Raw genomic sequence first — 21971 nt, 5'->3', positions numbered from 1 at the left:
TCAGAGATGCTTTGGAGATGATCTGGCTTGTAAATGCCCCCTCCAAAGCAAACTGATGGAGCGTGCCCCTACGTAAGCCACCATGAGTCTCCTGTGCTTGCTGGGTTGGGTGGGCAGGGAGAAGATGGGTGGTTAGGGTGAAGATGGGTATGCTGGCTGCGAAATAGCAGAAGTTTGCCCAGCAGTGGGCTGTGCTGCCTCTTCAGAGCACACCCCTGCCACTTCTGGCTGTAGGAGCAGTGCAGAGGGCTCACACCATTCATCTCTGTGCTCAGATTTGAAGCTAATGGGATGGTTCCCTTTATATATCAGGCAGCCAACTTCTCTGGACCTCCTAGAGCTTTGGGAATGATTTCGAGTTTTAAAGAAAATAGGCAGAGAGCCTGGCTCTGCTCCCTGGCTCTGCTCTCTTCTCCCGCCACCAGCCTGGGAGAAGCAAGTGCTCGTGGAGATTTTGGCACTTGCACTCTTCACAATTAAACTGTCGTGCGGTGTGGGCCCAGCGCTGAGCTGCTGGCAGGTTGGTTAGTTGCTGGCGCAATGCCAAAATGCTTAGCAGATCTGAAAACCACATAGTGTGAGCCACCATAACACTGCTGGGAGGCATGCACTCTGCTCATCAGCGCTGTCTTGTTAGTGGTGCTGGTTACGGAGAGCTACAGGGTTTTGCTGCATCTGCTTGTCTTTGTCCCTTCTAAGCCCAGGAGGCCAACAGAGTTGTAGGAGGAAACCAAAATTGATTCTGGCTCCTGGATCAGGCAGACTGGGGCTGGAGGGGGTGTCAAATGAAGTTGCTTTGAGCCTGGAAGCTGACTTCACTTGAATAGTGATGTCCTTAACTGCATCACTGCTAATATTTTAGGCATTACAGCTGAATGTCCCATCAGGTGCATTCTTTGCTGTCATTTCTATCAAGAAAAGATTGAAGGCTTTTATTGTCCAAATAGGTGCATTCTCATAGTTTAACTAGTTCATAATTTGGTTATTATCTTACTTTTCTTTGGGATTGCTAGTTCAAAGAATATTGAGGTTCTTTAGTTTGACCAGTGGGATTATCTGAGGCATCTACAAAGAGGTTCCCAGTCATGTGGTGATTAATGAAATCTCTCATGTGTTTTGGAACTATGATGAATCTTTAATATAACAAATTAATAAGGAGGGAAGAGCTTTTAAGGAAGACAAATTTCTCTGTGTGTGTCAGTCTGCCAGCTCAGAGCAACGTAAACAACTCCTGGTCTCTGCTGGACTGTTCCAGAGTATTAGAGGTCTCTCAACCTTGCAAAGGACCAGTTTATTCTGGTAACTGCTGCAGCCTCTTGTTTTAACCTGTACTCTGACATCTCTTTCTGTTTCCTCTGCACAGGATATGAAAGCTGGAGGGAGCTGGCTAAAGCACTGGCAGACACAAATGTCCCAGATGGAGGTTCAAGCCTTCCGTTTTACTATCCGCAGAAGCTGGGACACCAGGTGAGGTGGCTTGGGATGTCTTCCAAACGATTAGAAGGGCAGACCTTCCTCTCTGATGCTGGCCACAAGAGACAGCTCTCATTTCACGCAGGGAAGAGAGCATGCCACAGGGCACAATCTGAGCTGACTCACAGAAATGTGAATGTACAATGACTCCTCTGTAGTCAATTAAGTTATTTTAGATGTACTAAGCCGCAGCGGTGGGCTGAAGCTTGCTGAGTATGTGGCACAGGAAGGTAGCACTAAGCATGAATGAAAGGTCAGGAGAGAGTTTTTGGCTCTGCAGTGGGGCACATCTTGGTGTCGGAAGAACTATTGCTTGGACCTTATTTGAAACAAGGATGGAAGAAATAAAAAGAACAAACAGGAGGAATAACCCAGGATTTAACTCTGTGCTAGCAAACAGTTATAAAGTGCTGGTATCTTTTCCCCTCATTAGCTCCCCAGGGGAATTCGCTGTCAGAAAAGCCAGGGAGCATCTTCACCCCACTATAGCTAACCTGTCCTTTGGAAAGGGAGCTTGGGAAATTCCTTTTTTCTCATATGTTCTTGTGATGAGGTTTGAGCCCTCCTGTGTAGGTATCAGTGCAGGGTCATATATCAGGTTATTTTGACTTTCCTCTACTTGTATTTCAGAATCAAGAGCTGCAGAGAGGTGGGAGGAATAAATCAAATTATGCAGCTGTTGACAACTCCGTCCCATGGATGCCGGAGGTGGGTGCCTTTCTCTGTCATTTTGTGTGAAGGAGATGTAGTTAGAGACTTGTGCAGTGAGAATGGAAGCAGACACCTCTGCCTGGAAATTAATTTGCTTCACTAGAAGTCCATTCCCTATCACTCCTTCCTGTCTTAATAACACTTACAGACCTGAGTAATCATCTGGAAAGACAGGAGTGTGTAGATTCCTGATAATTTGGCGTCTCCCCCAGCCATCAAGGCACCAAGCACCCACCCACAATTCCCTGAGAGCAGGCAGGCTGCTACCTTCCTGAAAGGTGAGCTTTATTCAGGGCTGCGGGTCCATGGGGCCAAGCATTCAACAAGCAAATACACGACTGTGGTATGCACGAGTGTCACGCTCTGCTCTTGCTCTGGCATTTGCTTGCCATCCAACCCCTGCGTGTCATGCCTAGAGATTTCTCCACTTCAGTGACATTTCTGATGAACAGAGACCTTCTCTGGTGACCCTTGAAGACTGGGGTAAACATTCTCTTTGTTTCCTTCATGCCTTTTTTATTTTTTTCCTCCTCTGTTACCTTATCTCACCATTCCTCTTCAGATAAGGGAGCAATGCAGCCTGCCGATAATGAGAGGGACACCAGCCAGGGGGCATTTAGCTAATCACTAAATTCCGCAAGGTGATTAGAGACCTGCACAAATCAGAAGTGGCTCCCCTAGGGAGGGAGCAGGCTGCTGTCCCTATGGTTAGGGCAGGGGATGATCTCCAGGCAGTAGAGGGAACAAGCCTCCCTCCAGCCGTCGAAATGAGCAGTTCATGTTCCTGGCAGCATGAGCTAAAGTCTTCCAGGAAGCAGCCAGCGCCAGTCACCCTCCAGTGCCCAGAACCAGACCAAACCATTGATCTGTTCTGCTGCATCAGCTCTGGCGAGTGCAGGTCCCAGCTGGAGCCTGGGGGCTCCCTGTGGCCCTGGGCCTTGCAGGCAGTGTGCAGGCAGGGCTGCCTCCCAGATGAGCAGCTGCTGGCAAAGAGTCAGCAGGATGATAGGGCCAGGACTGCTGCTGCACACGGGGATGACATGAAGCATTTACTGCTCCCCTCTCCCATGGCACTGGGAGATACAGGCTCCATGTGGCATCCCCCAGATTCTCTGGGGCTTTGCCTCCCTTCCCTGGTGACTTCTCAAAAGCATGTCAGTCTTAAAGCCCGCTGGCTGTGGTGTGCAATGAGCCTTTACTGGCTTAGAAATGTAACTGGTGGGATAGAATCATAGAATCATAAACGTTGGAAAGGACCTTAAGATCATCAAGTCCAACCTACAGCCCTACACCACCCTAACACTAAACCATCTCCTGAAGTGCCACATCCAACCGTTTTTTAAACACATCCAGGGATGGTGACTCCAATTACATGTTCTGGCTGGGGTGAAGGTATGTGTTTAGCCCAGGGCTGATCTGCAAAGCTCTTTGCTTTGCTGGTGAGGTGACTTCATGCCCTTGCTTGCCACAGCACTGGGCAAGGCACCCACCAGCCTGCAAACCTGCATCCCTGGTGTGGTGCTGCCAAGAGAGGAGCAAGCGGAGAGGTGTGCTGGCCAAGGGGAAGGACTTGAGGTGTGCTGTGCAGGATGTGCTTCCTGCCTTGTCCTGTGCTGCTCCCTATTGGGGAGGAGAGCTCTGCCAGGTAACAGGGCTGTTGCCTCAGACCAGCTATGTTGGGAGTTTGTGAGTCCCCAAGTCTCTGGCCATGTCAAGTGGTGCACAGCAGGTGTGCCATGAGAAGACTTTGAGTCCCAGGGTGTACAGATACCAGACTGGAGAGCTGGTTTGAGTGGCTTTGCCCTGCTTTCACACCCTGCTGTTCTCCCCCATCAGCCCTGCCCTCTAATGCTGCTCATGTGAAGCACCCACCACCTTCACTACTTGTCTCTTTAAGGCAAAATTTCCTGCCCTTGTTATGGCACTGTCTGTACCCAGAGAGTCAGCAGAGCCACCCTGGCTGCAAACAGAGGCCAGGGGTTCACCAGTACCAGCTGCAGGAGATGGAGAGGGATACATGGTCACAGCTATGTATAGAGCTGCTTGCTCTCTTCTTAACCACCAGCTGAAATTTCTCCTAGCCTGTGGATTAGGTCTTTCTGTAACTCTGCCCAAATTAATTACCCAGGGTCTATGATCCCATTGTGTACTCCCTGCATCATCTCTAAGAACTTAATTGTAGCCTGATTCCTTGGGTGAGGGGGGACAGGTTGCCTCCCACAGGTCAGGGAGCTGAGCTTTTTTTTTTTTTGTACCTGCATAGAGAGGTATACTCCTGACAAACATAAATAATTAACAGGGTTACAGAGTGAGCTGGCAGCTGGCATGGATAAAAGACAGGTTTCGATTTTCCTCTTTCGCTTTCAGGATATGAAATCAGTAGTTTCAGTCTTCAGCCTTGGATAATGTGGTGAGAAAGTACAGGCATAGGAAATCTCTCATAAACTTATACCCTATATACAGGTGAAAGCAGGGCTCAGCCTCACTCCTGGGTTCCTCAAGGTGGCTGTGCACATGGTCCCTACCCTCACTGTCCCTTCCAGGCACCAGAGCAAAGTCTTCCAACTCCCAGCATCACCTACTGTCTCCTCAGACTGGAGAGATGTGGGGCGTTTTGTTTCATTAACTCAGAAAGGGCCCTGGCATTTGCTAGGGTGAATCTGTGCTGTGGGACCATGTCACCATTTGGCACTGCTGTAGGTGTGGGGGGAGGATTTTCAGAAATGCTCCTGGTTTGCCCGACCATTCTCATTTATCTCTGCAACAGCTTTTGTTCAGTCCTGAGAGGAGAAAGGTCCGGGCAGCGCTGTGGGGCGCTTAAAATGTGTTGTCCCACTTCATGTCTGTGCAGCTTCAGGAGTTCCTTCTCACTGGAAGGAGATCTGAGAGACATCCAGGAGCACAGCTTCTTGCAGGCAGCACCTGTATAGGTGCATAGGTGTTGCACAAAACCAGAGTGTTTTGCTAGGGCATCCTCCTGCTGCCAAACCTGCCCTAAGAGGAGGCATCCTTTCTTTAGAAGACTAAAAGACAAACTACTGCTGCTTACTCTGTCCCTTACTCTGTTCCTTCCTTGCCTGCTTGTGTCTGTCAGGTGTCAGGGCTCGGTGGGACAGGGGGGTTTTGCTGCTAACTTGTCTTGACGGATTCCTGTGAGTGCCCAGCGCGGAAGGACTTGCAGCGAAGCCCAGCTGCTGGCTGCTGAATGTCACCCTGTCAGGGGAGCTGGGCCAGGCAGGAGGAGGGGTTGCGGCCTCTCTGCCGAGACAGAAGAGTCTTATGAACTTGGGAGTTTCCAGTTGTCAGCACAATGTCACCTTTCTTCCCTGGCTCAGGCCCTCTCTGTGCCCTGTTTATCATCCACGGCGCTGTGCGTTCTCTGGGCTGCACGCAGCTATGCAGCTGATTTGCCTCCATGATGCCAAAGATGACTGGGATTAAATTAGGAAAGACCTCTCTTCTCCATCCTGCTCCAATTACAGTGCAGCCGGTCATGTCTCTGCTGCCATGACACTCCCAGTTTTGCTGCTTGCCTCAGCCTCTGCTGTTGCTTCATCTTTCTTCCCTGGTGCTCCTTCCTCAGCAGGAGCGAGTGGCCATGTGGGTCATTTTGACATGTTAGGGTTTGGGTTAGGAAGAAAGGTCTGTGCTCTCTGTATGCCTGGTCCTCCTTTACGATCTATTTATCTAGGAGAGACTGATAATCTAAAATTCCTCTCTAGAAGGAAGCAGTCTCTTATACAAAGCCAGGGCTGTAGGTGGGTGTTAATCCAGCATGCTCAGCGGAAAGGGTCGGCGCTGGGGCTCAGAGCCCAGCCATGCTCTCGAAGCCATGGAGGCTGCTGTGTCAGCACCAAAGCAAGGACCTGTCCCAGCTCTGCCCTCCCTGCACTTGTTCAGGTTCAGCTCTCCCTTCCCTTGGGCAGCGCTGTCACTTTGTGCCCGTGGCATTGTCCTCAGGAGAGTATCAGCCTACCCAGACCTCCTTTGGAAGAACAGATCCTTCACGTGTGCCCCAACATACTCATGCTGTGCTAATGGTGCCCTTGGTACACAACCTGTGCTCGGTTTGGATCCAAGCTGGGTTCTTGCAATGCTACTATTTCAGCAGGGTGGAGGTAAGCAAATGGAGGCTGGGTTTGGGATGGAGAAGCCAAGGGGCAGGAGGAGCCCTCTGAATGGGAAGACGCAGACCACATAATACCAGCTCTCGCGGAAAGCCCAGACTCTTGGCATCTGTTTTGGGTTCTAGCCAAATCAGTCTATCCAAAATTTTCAAAGTAGGTGATTTTCAGGGTAGAAGGGGAAGTTGACTTGTCACTTAGCAGGTCCTAGATTTCAAGCCCTCTGAAAACCAGGGCCAAATAGTTTCATGCTAGGAAGTCAAACTCAGTAGCCATGTTTTAGAAAGTCCATCAAAATTTCTCAGGAGCTGCATGCATGAATTGAGAACCACAGTGCCATTTATTTGTTGCTGCAGTCTGCAGAAGCCCCAAGCAGAAGATTTTTACTGTGTGTTCCAGAGGAGACCCAAATAGCAAACGGAGGAATTTCTCAGCTGCCTGCAATGGGCAGCTATGAGTTGAGTTGGTGGGACAGAGGTGATAGAGTTTCAAAACAGCTGCTGCACTGATGACTTGTGGGGGCCTAAAATTAAAGCCTAGCTCAGTTTTCAGTCCCAGAGCAGCACTTTGGGCAGCCAGCACTTATCTGTCAATAATGTTCTTCTTTTCCCTTTCAGAGGAAGCAGAGAGTAAGTTAGACTGCTGCAGCTCAGGAGAAAATCTGTTGCTTTAGAAAAGGCTCTGCATGTGGCAAAAGCGACATGCAAAAAATGCTTATTATTTACCAGTTAATTATTTCTAATAGCTGTAAGCACAAAAAAGTGAAGCAATCTCATTAGCTCATGCCAGAATCTCCTCTCAGGTGGCTTTGTAAAGACTTTGGAGATGGGTGCTGGGCTAGAAATCTCAAGGACCATCTCTTAGAGCACAGATGGAGTACCACAGTGGTGTCTACTTTTTTTTTAGTAGGTTACCCTCTTCCTAATACTGCCAAACACTGCAATCAAATATTGTATTAGAACAGGACTGGTCCAAGTTTCCTCTGCAAATATTCGAGTAAGTCTAGCCAGTCTTTCAGGACTTCCCTCATAAAGATCTGTTTTGGCATTTGGGCTACCCCGTGCCAAAGCCAGCTCAGCTCCATTGCAGTCCTGAGCCTTGGAAGCATCCCCCTGTCTTCGCCAGGAAGGGACTGCAGTGCCAGCCTCTCCACAGTGTGGGAGTGTTGTGCTATATTTCATAGAGATCTGAGCCTGCTGTCTGCAGTGTGCAGAAGAAAAAGCAGCATCACTGGTGGATATCAGCAGACTGCCATAAGACTCAGTTTCTGGCAGTGACTGGCTGTGGGAGCCCAGCTTGTTCACCTCACTTCACGTTCCACAAGAAACAGCACTTATCATTATTTAATTTGTATGAGAAAAGCAGTTTAAGACCCTTGGGTGTGAACCTGGATTTGGCCACGGGGCAAGGGACTGCCGAGCAATTATGTTCTAATTCAGTATTTGTCACACTCACAGTGGTTTATTTGTGTCACAAATCCCTGTGGAGTCTCAGTGTTTCTCTTAGCTGCATCCATTGCCCCAAGCCCTTTGTGTAATTCCTCTCTGATTTTGCACAGCATCACCCTGGGGAGTTACATCCACTTTGTCTCACTGCTTTTCCTCTTGCTTAATGGGCAGAATCCAGGCTGAGGGATGTCAGCAGAGGAGGAAGGTAGAGGAAACAGTTGGGGGATGACATGGGCTTGCAGACATCAATCAACCCATGGAAGCGTGGACACCACAGAATCACAGAATGTCCGGGGTTGGAAGGGACCTCGAAAGATCCTCTAGTCCAACCCCCTTGCCAGAGGAGGATCGCCGAGAGCAGCCACACAGGAACATGTCCAGGCGGGTTTTGAATGTCTCCAGAGAAGGAGACTCCACAGCCTCTCAGGGCAGCCTGTGCCAGTGCTCTGTCACCCTCACAGTGAATAGGTTATTCCTAATATTTTTGTGGAACTGCCTATGCTCCAACTTGCACCCGTTGCCCCTTGTCCTGTCATTGGACATCACTGAGAAGAGCCTGGTTCTGTCCTCCTGACACTCACCCTTTACATATTTATAAACAGTGAGAGAGGGTTGATGAGAGGCTGCTCAGGAACACCAGTGGTTGTGAATGGGTTTTGCCTGGCACACAGAGGTGGTTTTCACGTGCGTGACTAAAGTCCGCAGCTTGTAAGGAGCATTAGTGCACGAGCTGGTGCCAGGCCAAGTCTGCTCCGTGTTGTTCCTCCAAGCTGTGGTTCATTACAAAATTAAACAAATGTACAAATGTATTGTCCTGGGATAAATAACTGTGAAGTGGTTTCTCTGCTAGGAGCCCTCCGTCACCGTCCTTCTTCAGCCCTGCTACAGACTCTCCCCGGGGAAAACTAAGAATTTGCTGCCATCTGTAGACGTTTGGGTGCTGTTCAGGCAGTTCCCCCAGCCCGGCTCTCACAGCCCTTATATAGGCAAGATAGCTGTGGCAAAACCTCCCCGATGCCAAGGCAACCTATTCCTTTCTTCAGCATTTCCCCATCTAAGGTAGCATCTACAATCTCCAGCTTATTTTCTCTCTGCTGTTGGATGCCGGTCCTGTGAGGAGGGTTTCAGCATCTAGCTCCACTAGTTGCAGACAGAGAGCTCGGGCTTTGCTGGAAAGCAGCCAACTCCTCCCTTCTGAATCGTTCTGACTAAAAAAAAAAAAGAGAAATCTACCTCTTGAGGAGCATATTGCTAAAATCCCACAGTGGTCAGCAGGCTTTTCCTAGCAAAGCTGTGCTCCAGGTCTCCATCACGCATGGGCAGCTTCTCCCAGCATGGCCATCTGGCTATTAGGGACACCCTGCACACCCTCCTGTGCTGTCCTGGAAAGGACCTCCACCTCTAGCAGAGTTCTGGTGTCTTGGAGGGATGTCCCTGTTGTTCTCCTTGAGCTTCACTTTACAGATGTGCTTCAAGAAGAGGATCTGCCATCTCCCCTCCCTACAGTGTTCCCTCTTCCTTGGGCCAGGAAAATAGCCCTAAAATGTCAGGGGAGCTCAAAATACCTTCCTGGAGGACATAAGACCCTGCATTCTACTTGCTGCATTGTGGAGGGCTGCTGCCATGGTACAGCATGTCCCACACCATGGCCTCAGAGCACAGACCTCCTTGATGGAGCAAATTGGAGTAAACCCCCACCACTGAACTGGGATGCCCTAGGCATTATCCCAGTTCCCTGGTGCTGTTCAAACTGCCACCTAGCCCAACCCCAAACCCTCAGTAGATGAGAAACAGGGGTCTGGATCCATGTCTCCTGCAGACCAACACCTCACAGCAGCAGCATCTGCCTTTGCTCTCACAAGCCAGGGGCCATGGCTGAGGTTGGCAGGACAGAGGAGGGATGCAGAAGAGGGATACAGGGGAGGGATGCAGCAATTCATGGTGCCCCAATTCTGCCCCCCAGTTCCAGGGCCGGGTCAATCTGCACGTGTTCGAGGACTGGTGCGGCAGCTCCACTGAGCAGCTCAGGAAAAACCTCCACTTCCCTCTCTTCCCCCATGTGAGTAAGACATCGTCACCTTCTGTCTCATGCTTCCCAGCCTGGATCACCCCTGCTCCCTTTGCATCCTGTCCCCGTCCCTCTCCATCACCTCTCCTGTCCTACATCTCCTTGGGGAGAAGGAAGCTTTTCTGCTGCATGGGGGACGCTCATTTTACCTGTACTGGTCTGCCAGGCCTTGAACGCAGAGTGAAGGAGCTCTGTATTTAGTGCCCTCCCTCCAAGTAGCTAGCAAATGTGGTGTCCCATCCCACCATCTCACCGGCATTTCCCGTGCAGCTCTCCCTTCCCAGCAGCAGCACATGCTCCAGTTCATCCCTTATCTGGCCTGCTCTTTCCTGTTGCCTCCCATACTCCTCCCAGAGTATGTTGCCCCATACTCCTCCCAGAGCAAACCTCATACTTCTCTCTGCCCACTTGTCCTGGGGTTTTTGCATCTCCTCCTTCTTCCTTTCACATCTAATTATTTTTATTATCTTTGTCTTCATCCACTGCAGACACGAACTACACTGAAGAAACTGGCAGTGTCCCCAAAATGGACCAACTACGGTCTCCGGATATTTGGCTACCTGCATCCTTTCACTGATGGTGAGGGCTCTGAGGCTGCTGTGCTACAGCTCGTGTTTTCTCTCATGTGCCCTCCTTCCCGTCCTGGTGCTGATCACTGGTGCCTCCACCCCGGCAAGCCCAATGCCAGGTCCATCACAGGCCCAGCTGGCTGTGCGTGACTGGCCGTAGCCTTGGCATGGCTGAAACACATCTGCCTCCCCTGTAGGGTGGAAAGGAAAAGCAGAGGAGAAAACAGATGGGAAGTGCTAGATAAAAAATAATGCTGTCATGAATGCACAGCCTCATGGCGTGAACGTAGACACGGGCAATCCCTGAGCTTTTCCTCCCTCCCTCACATGCACAGGACTGTACGTGACATCATTTATGTTCCTGCTGCTCCCCGGGTGCACGAATACCATCTGACAGCAGCTGACATCTGTATCGCCCAGCTGCGTGCTTCTGCCTGGAGCAGGCTGCTAGCACTCACCCACGTCTCCTGGTCCCCTGGACCTCAGCTGCCATCCTTGTAACCCCAGCTAGAACAGTGAGTCTCAAGTGCCTCTGTCTCCATTCATGGCTCCACCTGCACATTTTCCATGCAGACTTCTCACACAAAGCTTCTCACATAAAAAGTTGCTCTGGAAACAAAAGGGAAGGCAGTGAGACTTAGGTTTTCAGGTTAGATGTCAGATGAAGCCATTGCAGGAGGGATAGTCAGCCAGTTGCATCTGTAAAGTTTGGTTTTCAGTCACAGCAGAGTTAGAGAATTCAGAGAGGTTCAGAGGAGTGGGGGTGGTAATACCAAAAGGAAAGGTATAGTCTACCAGAATAAGGAGTGAATACGGCTTTTAAGAGAAGCAGAATCCTTTCTCTGCACAAGCCGGAACCCTACTGACTCCCTCCATCTCTCGACAGGGGAGTTTCAGTTTGCCATTTCTGCGGATGACAATGCTGAGTTCTGGCTGAGCCCAGATGAAAAGACCTCTGGTCTCCAGCTGCTGGCCAGTGTAGGCAAGGTACAATGCATGCTGCATGGCTTCTTCCATCAACGCTTTCATGTTTCTGTGGGGATGGAGACTTTCCTACCTCACATACTTCCTTGGACTGTCCAAGTTTCTTTTCCTGCCCACCTACAGACACCACCTCCACAGGTGCCAGATGAGTATCATAGAATCATAGAATGGCCTAGGCTGGAAGGGACCTTAGAGATCATTTAATCCAACCTCCCTGTCATGGGCAGGGACACCTCGCAACTAGATCAGGCAACACATGGCCCGTACGAGGATCGAACCCACAACCTTGGTGTTATTAGCACCACGCTCTAACTGTCTGAGCTAACTGGCCCCCATGTGACATGACATACCTTCAACCACTTACATATTGGCAATGCTTTTGGAGCCCGATGTTCATAATTAAGCGACTTAAATCTGTCTCACAGACAACTTATCAGGACGTGTAGCTCAATTTTCCCTCTTCATCACCCCCAGTGCAGTAAGCAGGGAAGAAACTCATCCTAACTAGAGCATTTCCTCCCTCTTCACAGACAGGGAAGGAGTGGACGGCGCCAGGGGAGTTTGGGAAATTTCACAGCCAGCAGTCAAAGATGGTGAGGTGAGTGAGCAGAGACCCTTGCTCCCAGCCACCTCTGCATGTGGCCGGGAAATCACAAGGATGAGGAAAAGGAACATAGACTTGTTCTGAAGAATTTAGCAATATAGAGAAAGGGCTTACTCTGGGGTATCTCTAAAGCTGTACCCACACCTGTGCCAGTTGCTTTGTAGGAATGCAATTTTCCTTCCCTGGAGGATGCAGCCACCAGGAGATTCAGCCTTTTCTATATGAGCGGTATCCCAAGCTTCCTGCCTCGGAACTGGCCAGGTTTCCCGGAGGCCAAAACCCATCAGGCAGCACTGAAAGGGAGTTATTCAGAATTTACTGAGAAGGGTCGGGAGCGCTCCAGGGAAATTACCTATCTCACTGCCAGCATCTGGATTTTCTTGGCAGTCCTAACCCTCCTCACCCTGAGAATTAGGTTGTTTCATGGGTGTGGTTGCTCTCCACTCATTGTCTGCTGACAAGCTAAGAAATGTTCCTTAATGCTCTTGGTGACAGATGCATTGTTCTTCACAGGTTGTCAGCTGCAGGCAGGTATTATTTTGAGGTGCTGCACAAGCAGGATGACAGAGGAACAGACCATGTGGAAGTAGCAGTGAGTCTGTGCAAATGGCCATGCTGCATATGCATCTCCTCAGAGCCTGGAAATGACATTTGTAGCGATTTCCCTCCTTTCTCAGGCCCCAGCTCCTCTTTGCATGAGATGTACCTAATCGCTTCCAGAGCTTTTGCCTGCTTCTAGGTGGGATAGTCCTGGCCACGTCAGGACCCTTTCCTCTGCTTGCTTGGGATAGTTTTGCCCTCTTTGGTTTGTGTTGCAGCTCTTTGTCATTTCCTGCTTTGGAAGTGTCCTGGGGGATCTCAGCTCATTCCCAGTCTTTTGCTGCTAGGTAAACTTGATCATAGTAAGGAGAAAGAGAAATCTGTGAGCCCATCTGGTGAAAAATACATCTTGTGCCTGTTCCTTTTGTTCATGCTTGGTTAACTCTATACGCACTTCATTTTAATGTATTTCTCTGTTCCAGTGGAGACTGAATGACCCAGAAGCAAAGTTCAAAGTCATTGACTCCCAGTACCTCTCCCTTTTTGCTAGTAAGTATCTTCCCCGTAGGTTTCCTTGAGCATCTCCCCATTCTTCCAAACCATGTCAGCAGTGTTTCACTGTGATTCATAGTCTATCCAGACAAATACCATGTGTACTGATCATTACAAGAAAGAAATGGAGATAAGGTCAGGAGAGACACCTCTGGACAAGAGTGTGACTCATTAGTAAATATAGGAGAACTGGAAGTAAGATTGGAATGTTATTTCAGGGGAAATCTAGAGGCAGTGAGGAAGAGACGAGAGGAGAGTCTGCAGGGGCGAGAACTGTTCCAGATGTGAGAGTAACATGGGATGGAGGTTGTCTGCAGATAGCTTGGGGGGATTCAAGGCCCGTAACATGGGAGCTGTGGGGGTACACTGGTAGCTGGTCATGACCAGGCAGATGGGGCTTCTGTAGCACTTCCAGGAGATTTCACTCTGGGTACTGGATGCAGTGGGATACACCAGTGATACTGGAGGATGCTCCTTTCTTTTATAGTGGCCTCAAGTCTCTTCAAGTTGTTGCTGGATTGCAGCAAGCACATCAGCCCAGTCCCTCCTGTTTTGTAAACTCTTCTGAGCACATCAAGTGACACCTTTATCAGTTGAGGAACTCCTTAGTCCTGTTTACCCTTATCTGGCTTTGTCAGCATTGCTTTCCTCTGCCAGCATTCCCCTTTTCCATATCTACCACTGTTGCTTTCCAACATCTTTGGGCGTTTTTCTATGCCAACATTTTTGCCCATGGAAGACTTCCTTATGTAATTGAGACATCTGTTTGCTGTGTCTTGGATTGCAACCTGCTACTGTATTTTCTGAAATCTGCCATTTGGCAAGGACTAGGCTTTCCATTTTTCCTTCTGCTCTTTTCTTATTAGTTCCCTGTAGAAGGGAAGACTCACATCTCAGAAGGTCCTTTAGTGGTTGGGCACAGTGCTGGAGTCTCATCGTTATTTGACACCTCTTTACATACCGTGTGTCCCTCTTCCACATCAGCCTTTGGCTGTATCGCATGTCATCCCATTCCTTCTGGGTTCACATGTTGTTCAGTAGCCAAAAGTTACTAATAGAAACCCTAATGCCCTTGGCAATATGTTCCCTTTCCCTCCTAGGTATTTATTCAGTTCCCCTCATCTCAGAGTAAGATCCATGGAGACATGAAGTCCTCTGGCAGCAGCACCTGACAAATGAACGCAACCAATACTCAGTCTTGAATTTAAGCTTCCCTTTGCTCCTGGCTTACTGTAGGTCTCCATTTCCCTGAAGCATCTCCCTCTTCAACCACTGAAGGCTTTACCCCAGGGTCCGGCTCCTTTTCCAGCATAGGAGAAACCTCTGCTCCTGAAGTATCTCCTCCTTTTTGTCTCCTTCTGTCTCCTTTAAAAATAAACGTAGTGCAAATAATTTTGGTGCGCCCAGTAATTGCTGCCAGCATGGGCCCTCTTCAGCACATCACTGCTGGCATGTCTAAGGTAGGAGGTCATTTTCCTCCATTACTCATGACGGCTTCTGTATTTCCAGCTTTCTGAGTCAAAGCCACATTGTCCTTGCAGTGAAGCTCCCGATCAGCACCATTTAGGCAATGCTATACCAGAGACAGCATTAGTGCCATGAACTTAATGGAAAGGGCTGGCTCTGGGGAGAGGCATTTGGTGGGACAAGGGATGCATTAGCCCTTCCTTCCCCTTCTGTTCTCTCTCTGGTTTCTAGACGAGACGCTTTTAAAGATGGATGAGGTTGAACACATCCCACAGACATTGGCCAGTCACACGAGCCAGCCTGCTGACAGTGCAGGGAGCAAGGCGCACCCAGCTGACATGTTGAAGCCTGACCCCCGGGACACTCTTTACAAAGGTAAGACTTGCAAAGCAGTTGAGGAGGTAGCTGCAGCCTGTCACAGCACGTGCGGTAGCACAGCTGAGAAAGATTGTCCTCCTACACCATGGTTATTAAAGGCCAAGCTTTTTTCTCCCTGGTGCAGAGGAAAGGGGCAGCATACAAGTATCAGTCGCTATAGAAGACAAAGCACAGACTAAACTCAGCTCCTCTTTCTTGGCATCAGCTCACACAACACCCCTGGGTGTAATCTTTTAGTGTAAATGGTGTAGAGCAATGTAAAGAGATGAGCTGTGCAAGACAGTTTGCTTTATCTATCTGTTAGTATTTCACATAGATAAATAGAAACCAGGCACAGAAGTAGCTAAGCTGGTGCATCAGTTAGAGCAGGGCTCCTCCAGCAACGCTTGCCTACGTGTTTCTTCTTCTCAGTGCCTCTGCTCAGCAAATCTCGTGTGCGCCGAGCCTTGCCAGACTGCTCCTACAAGCCCAGCTACGTGGTGAATGGATTTCCTCTGCAGCGCTACCAGGGACTCCAGTTTGTAAGTTTTATTCCTTGAACAGGTACCTGCCTAGGGGAATGCAAGGAGGAAGGAGGGAGACCCTGTTAACCATGGGCCTCTCCACTGATCTGAAACTCCTGGGCAAATCTGACCATCTGCTATTCAGGTCTGTGCATCCCAGTACATGTCAAAGAGCAACAGCAAGAAAAGGGAGATGGCTGCTACTTACTGGTCACTGATCTCACTGGGATACAAGTGTGTCTGACTTACATAGCCCCTCGGACTTCAAACCAAAGAGCTGAACTTGCCTTCACATGGACCCTCACAATGGCCAAGGCTTTTATTCTCCGTGGGATGAACTGGTAGTCTGTGTGGACTACTAGAGCCCTTGACAAGCTTAAAACTGGTCTTGAGGGGAAGTTTATACTTGTGGGGCATGCAGCATAGCAGCAATTAATCCCCTGCATAGCAGAGCTGACTTCGAGGTCTGCTGGGGACAGGTCACCAGCGCGCTTTGCCTTTCCCGGGTGCCCGTGCAAGCCTACACTCCCCAGGGGACTCTCACCCTGGGCAGCCCTGGCTTCCTCAGCTTTGCTTGGAGGTCTTCCCCCACTCTTGCTGGACTCCTCTGACTCCTTGCATCTCTTCAGGAGGACTTACCCACCTCTCTTCCAGCTAATTCTTGCTGTCTTATAGGACTTATATGCACAGTTACAGAGATGGACAGACAGATACCAAGGGAAAAAGACACATCTGTGCACACAGCCTGGCATGCTTCCTTCCGTTTTCTGTTCTCACCGCCTGCTGCCACGTGCCTTGGAGAGGCAAATAGTTAGTGAGCAAGCTCCCTCTCAAAAGGGATGGTCACCCCACAACTGTGTCTGAGCCGCCTTTTGACTGATATCTGGCATTTATGGGGATTTTACTTTATTTTCCTCCCTTCTTCCCAGGTTCATTTATCCTTTGTTTACCCGAATGATTACAGCCGCCTGAGCCACATGGAAAAGGACAATAAATGCTTCTATCAGGAAAACCCGTATTACCTGGAAAGGTAGGATGCTGCAGGTGCAGATTTACTAGCAAGGAGGATGGAATTTTGTATTCGTTTCTGTGGGACTCTGTTAGTTCTTAAAGATCCCCTAAGTCCTGCAAAACATGAAAGCATTTGTAGTTTCTTTCAATAACCTATGCTCACTTTAAGTGAAAATATGTTTAGGTCTCAAGGGGAAGCTGCCACTGCTTTTCTTGCTCTATTAACCCAGAAGCTGGGTCAGAGCACGTTCATTCCACTACATGAGGGAATGGATTTCCAGCAAACCTTGCCTGCCATCAGCTGGAGCCTCCTGTTGGCTGTCACTGTGAAAGCCAAACCATGCTCACCACTGGGCATCTCTCTGGGAGGAATAAATGCGTGTCATTCATCTTCACTGGGGCCTAGCTCCCAGTGGTGGCCCTGCGAGGGAACGGCTGCTTACACGCTCCCCTGTGGCACAGGCAGACACCTTGTGTGAGGGCCCCCATGCAGGAGGACTTCTTTTGCGGGATAACGAAAGTCACTTTTCTGGTGACATAACTGACAGTGGCCTCCCTATGCTCTGGTTCTTCTTCCTTCTCCCTGCAGGGCTCTTCTGAGGGCTGGAACAGCAGATGGTGTTGTGGGTTTGGGAAAGTACTCCTGGGGCTGGGGTTCTTAGTGAAGGGCAGAGACGGTGGTTGCCATGGGCTGAAAGGTGCCACTCAGGTTTATTGATTTGACCATTTATTTGTATTGTGACAGGATTTGGGAACTGGTGGCCTCTATTGCGTGGCATCAGGCATGAAGGGAAACAGTCCTGGAAATTGTTCCCAAAAGCTTGAAGCACAGACATATGAGGGCAGCACACAGACAGAGGTGATATGAGAGAAAAGAGAGAGACATCCTTGCAGTTACCTGCCTGAGCCACTTTTGCAGCATAATGACTTGCATTTGTGAGCACTACTTCGTAAGTGAGCTTAGGGTACTTGGGATTTCCTCCTGCACTTAGGAGAAAACATCTGAGAGACTGCGTTGATAAGCAGGGAAAGCTGATGGCTTTGACAGTGCAGAGTAAGATCCGGTTGCCCAAAAATTTGAAAGATAGGGATGATGATAGTCTATGACTTACTGGGAAAGGAGGATCTAGAGATGCTGTGTAGATGTAATCACAGTAATGGACCATCACCTCTGAAGCAGTGGCCGTAATTTTTTTGGAGATGGCAAAGTAACTTTCATCAAACTTGTGTTTTGCCCTTCCCTCTGCAGATTTGGATTCTACAAGTACATCAAATTGGATCGGCCAGAGAAGAAACTGGACTTTGCAGAAAAGACAGAGCAGCCAGGTAGAGACTGTCAGAGCCTGAAGGATCCTATTATCTTTCACTTTTGTGTGTGAAAGAAGCTGTTGACTTTCCGTACCAAGGGAGTCACAGCCCTTCCCTGCCAGATTGCTGTGCCCCGGAGGAGATTTTTGCTGCCACCTTCACTTCTCTCAAGGGCAGGGTGGGAGGTCGCCAAACAGTAGGCTGGGGTGGACAATGTGACAACTACCTCTCAGACCTGCACCTTAGCTGAACTGCAGTTCCAGCAAAAACGTGGGCAGAAGCCAAAGTTGTGCAGCATGTCAGACCATGCTCACACCTACCCTGCAAAGCTATGGCCGATGGACAGCTGAAGGCAACACCTTGGCAGTGCTGGCTAGTAGGTGCTGAGGAGGTTGGTACCAGCAAGAGCACAGCTCCTCTGTGTGAGAGCATCCCTGTAGCTCTAAACAGAAGAGACAATGCTGAGATGAGGCAAGAAGCAGCTGCCCCCAGCGGGGCAGGTGCCTGGGTCAGGATGGGGAGGGCAGAGGGAGGATGCCAGAGGTATGACTGTGATTACTCCTGCAGGTTCCCAGGAGGGTGACGTGCAGTATGAAGAGCAGGACATGGAGAGTACCAGTCCACCTGAGCGCCCCGGCATGGGTAGGGCAGAGGTGGCAGGCAATGCTCCCAGCAGCGTGGTGGGCAGCGATGGTGTTCATGAGGATTATTCCCTCCGGGAACGTCGCCGGCTCCTCTCAGTGTTGGGTGGTGACACAGGAGACAGGCTACAGAGAAGGACAAAGAGGTCTGGTGTCAAATCAGCCATGTGGGCTTATGCCAACCAAAGCCTCAGCCAGCCTGGCCTAGAGGGGAACCCAATAATGAGGCGACCTCGTTTAAAAGCAGGCATCAAAGACAACTCCAGGAGCCCTCTGCAGCACGCCAGGGCCATCCAGGGGAAAGCACCTGTCAAAAAGGCAAACCCTCCTCCTACTACTGTGTCACCAAGGCAGCAGCCTCTCAGTGGCCCCAGGGACTCAAGGGTCACAATTCTGAAAAGGGTGAGACCTCAAGGAGACCTCAGCATGGCTGAGGATGGGCTACGGCCAGCAGGCACCGTGCCAGCCAGGAAAGGAGACCCAGTCTCTGGCAAAGCTGCCAGACATGCTGCGAGCCCTGCCAGCCCCAGCCAGCAGCCTGGGCTGCCACAGTGGCTGAACCAGGTGGAGTCCTACATTGCTGAGCAGAAGGTGTCCAATGGTGGGGACATGGACGAGGGAGAGGTGCAGGTGGCATCTCCTGTGCAGGGCAAGTCTGGACCTGTGGCAGCTGAAGAGGAAGAGGAAGAGGTGGATGGGGAGCCAGAAGAGGAAGATGAGGAGGATTTAGATTATGTACCAGTGTTCGACCAAGCGGTGAACTGGGAGCAGACCTTCAGCATGAGCAACCTGGACTTCCATATACTGCGCACCGACTGGATTGACCTGAAATGCAATACCTCAGGAAACTTGCTGCTAAAAGAACGGGAGGCCCTGGAAGTCACACGTGTCTTCCTGAAGAAGCTGAACCAGAGGAGTAAAGGGTAAGGCACGGCGTAAAACCAAGGGACAATTTCCCAGAGCTGGTGTGCCATGCTGCACAGGGAATACCTGTTGTGTGAGAAGTTATCGGGAATCAGAGGGTAAACTACATGTAGGAAATAGGAATTCATTCAAGGAATCTGTATAAAACCCTGGGCTTTAAATACCTGTTTTGGCTGAGAATGGAAGTTGCTGGACACCAGACCATGTCTGAGGACTGAATGTTACCCTTCAGCACCTCTACTGCCATGTACCTTTTACTCTGCTCTTGTGAGACCCCACCTCGAATACTGCATCCAGTTCTGGTGTCCCCACCATAAGAGGGACATAGATCTGTTGGAGCGTGTTCAGAGGAGGGCCACAAGGATGATCCAGGGGCTGGAGAACCTCTGCTACAAGGACAGGCTGCGGGAGCTGGGATTGTTCAGTCTTGAAAAGAGAAGACTTGGGGGCACCTAATAGCTGCCTTCCAATACCTGAAGGGAACCTACAGGAAGGCTGGGGAGGGACTTTTTACAAGAGTGTCCACTGATAGGACAAGGGGAAATGGGTTTAAGTTGAAGGAGATAGATTTAGATTAGCTCTTAGGAAGAAGTTCTTCAGTATGAGGGTGGCAAGACTTTGGAATAAATTGCCCAGAGATGTTGTGGCTGCCCCCTCCCTGGAGGTGTTCAAGGCCAAGTTGGATGGAGCCTTGAGTATCATGATCTAGTTGAGAGGCGTCCCTGCCCATGACAGGGAGGCTGGATTAGGTGATCTCTAAGGTCCCTTCCAGCCTAGGCCATTATATGATTCTAAACATAAAAGATCAGAGGTTTCCAGCCAGGTAGCATCACTGGCCTCACTGGCCTTTTGCTGGCTTCCTCCTTACACGATGGAGGTATTGAGAGCACATATGAGCATTTTATCAGCTGAAGATTAAGAAACCCTGCTGATATGAGGTGGGATTGGAGCTCCTTGTGCTTGTGATTTGAAATCTGCCACATCTCAGCTTTTGAATCACTTAGGATGTAGGACCAGAAGGGACCTAATGTGGATAAATACACTGACCTCAGAGACAACCAAGTACCCTACACTGTTATCTGAATGTGTGCACCTCCATCTTACAGCTAGCTAGATTTCTAGATCCTAGTACTGATTTGGGAAGATGTTTCAGCTCCTCGCTTCTTTGATAACCTGCTGGAGATCAACTTTTGCTGGCACTCTGTTGTTGTTGGTTTTTTTGGTGTACATAAGTATCCTGAACGTTTTATAGAATGGGTGTTATTAGTTCACAGTCCATCCTGGAAGCAGCTCTAATGCTACATGTTAAAATTGCATTTGTTTTGTCAGGGTCACATCAGTGACAGCCGTGGTGTAACTGATCAGTACACACAAGCTTCTCTCAGCATTTTTAATTGATGAGCATCCATTTTACAGCAGAAACTCTTGTTGTGATCTGAAATGGCATGACCTGGCATTTCATCCTGCTTTGGTCATTTAAACCTACAGCTCACCCCAGTTTTTACTGTATGATTGCTCAGTCCTACTCCATATCACGGGCTGATAAGCTGTCATCAACCAATTTCACTAGCCCAAACATACTACTTGTGCCAAGATCATTGTAGGAGGTGTTGAATACACTCACTATCACCAGCCCTATAATCATTCAGACACATTTGTTATTTTTTGTATCACCTTTATTTCATTTCCCTTGCCAACTATTTTCTCTTGGCTGGAATCCCAGATCTAATCCCACATGCTTGTGGATTTAGGAAACAGGTGCTAAACCTTCCCATGGGACTTTGGAAACGGTGCAGCAAAACACGGGGAAGCTGGTTACAAAAAGGTTTGTGCTAGCCAGGAGGAAAGAGCCTAGCAGAGCTGAATGGGCTGGAGGAGGAAGAAGGGCTGGTGTATGGGGGATGTGCCCACGCCAGCTGTATCTCCTGCAGGCGGTTCCAGCTGCGGCGTATCATGAACGTGGAGAAACGCCAGGACCGCATGCGGGGCAGCCGCTACCTGCTGGAGCTGGAGCTGCTGGAGCAGGGAGAGCGGCTCGTCCGCTTCTCCGAGTACGTCTTTGCGCGGGACTGGCAGGGCATCGGCGGCGATGAGGAGGAGGAGAGGAAGATGAGGAACCTGGCATGGGGTCGCCGGCGGCACCTGATGGCTGTGGCAACTGAGCCAGAGTTGTGCTGGCCCCAGGGCTTTTCCTGGAACCACCGGGCAGTTGTTCACTTTGTGGTGCCAGGTAAGGGGGACCTGCCTGCCCGGGACATGCAGGAGTGGCACAGTGGGCAGTTCCCATGAGGGCAGCCCTGGACAGTGAGTCTGGGACAGCCTCAACCACTGTATTTTGTGTCACTTCCAATTTCTGTTTTCTCCAAGTTAAACCCTCTCAGAAGTATGATAGGGCCCAAACTCCCATGACTTGTAAGCTCAAATGAAACTCCTGTCACACACTGGGAAAGAACTCACACTAATTCCTGGATTCTTTGGTCCAGGTTTTCTGCCTGGGCCTTTTTCGTCATCTTTGCACGGTTAGCAGGGTTTAGGGGGAGACAAGAAGCCTTGTCTGTCAAGAAGCCGTGCCATCTTTGAAATCAGTTTTGCTTTGATTCTCTCCCTCTTGCCATATAACCAGTGAAAAACCAGGCGCGTTGGGTGCTGCAGTTCATCTCTGACAT

At 49.8% G+C, this 21971-nt stretch overlaps 1 protein-coding gene across 1 annotated transcript in view; it reads left to right on the top strand.

The window, feature by feature from the left end:
* Positions 1 to 1363: 1363 nt before the first annotated feature.
* B4GALNT3 (beta-1,4-N-acetyl-galactosaminyl transferase 3) overlaps positions 1364 to 21971 on the top strand; it is a gene marked incomplete at its 5' end in the record, with an annotated part of 24506 nt that continues 3898 nt past the window's right edge. Inside the window, 15 exons of the mRNA XM_009872484.1 lie at positions 1364 to 1467; positions 2104 to 2181; positions 9720 to 9815; positions 10313 to 10403; positions 11280 to 11380; positions 11908 to 11975; positions 12495 to 12573; positions 13004 to 13070; positions 14772 to 14915; positions 15330 to 15439; positions 16351 to 16451; positions 17682 to 17758; positions 18308 to 19304; positions 21237 to 21535; positions 21929 to 21971. The exon at positions 21929 to 21971 is cut by the window's right edge and continues 132 nt beyond it. Of these exons, the coding sequence (XP_009870786.1) occupies positions 1364 to 1467; positions 2104 to 2181; positions 9720 to 9815; positions 10313 to 10403; positions 11280 to 11380; positions 11908 to 11975; positions 12495 to 12573; positions 13004 to 13070; positions 14772 to 14915; positions 15330 to 15439; positions 16351 to 16451; positions 17682 to 17758; positions 18308 to 19304; positions 21237 to 21535; positions 21929 to 21971 (2455 nt within the window). The remainder of the gene's footprint in view (positions 1468 to 2103; positions 2182 to 9719; positions 9816 to 10312; positions 10404 to 11279; positions 11381 to 11907; positions 11976 to 12494; positions 12574 to 13003; positions 13071 to 14771; positions 14916 to 15329; positions 15440 to 16350; positions 16452 to 17681; positions 17759 to 18307; positions 19305 to 21236; positions 21536 to 21928) is intronic.

Source organism: Apaloderma vittatum, unplaced genomic scaffold, assembly GCF_000703405.1.
Source record: "Apaloderma vittatum isolate BGI_N311 unplaced genomic scaffold, ASM70340v1 scaffold3557, whole genome shotgun sequence".
NCBI lineage: Eukaryota > Metazoa > Chordata > Aves > Trogoniformes > Trogonidae > Apaloderma > Apaloderma vittatum.
This window is presented reverse-complemented; position numbering and strand designations above follow the sequence as displayed.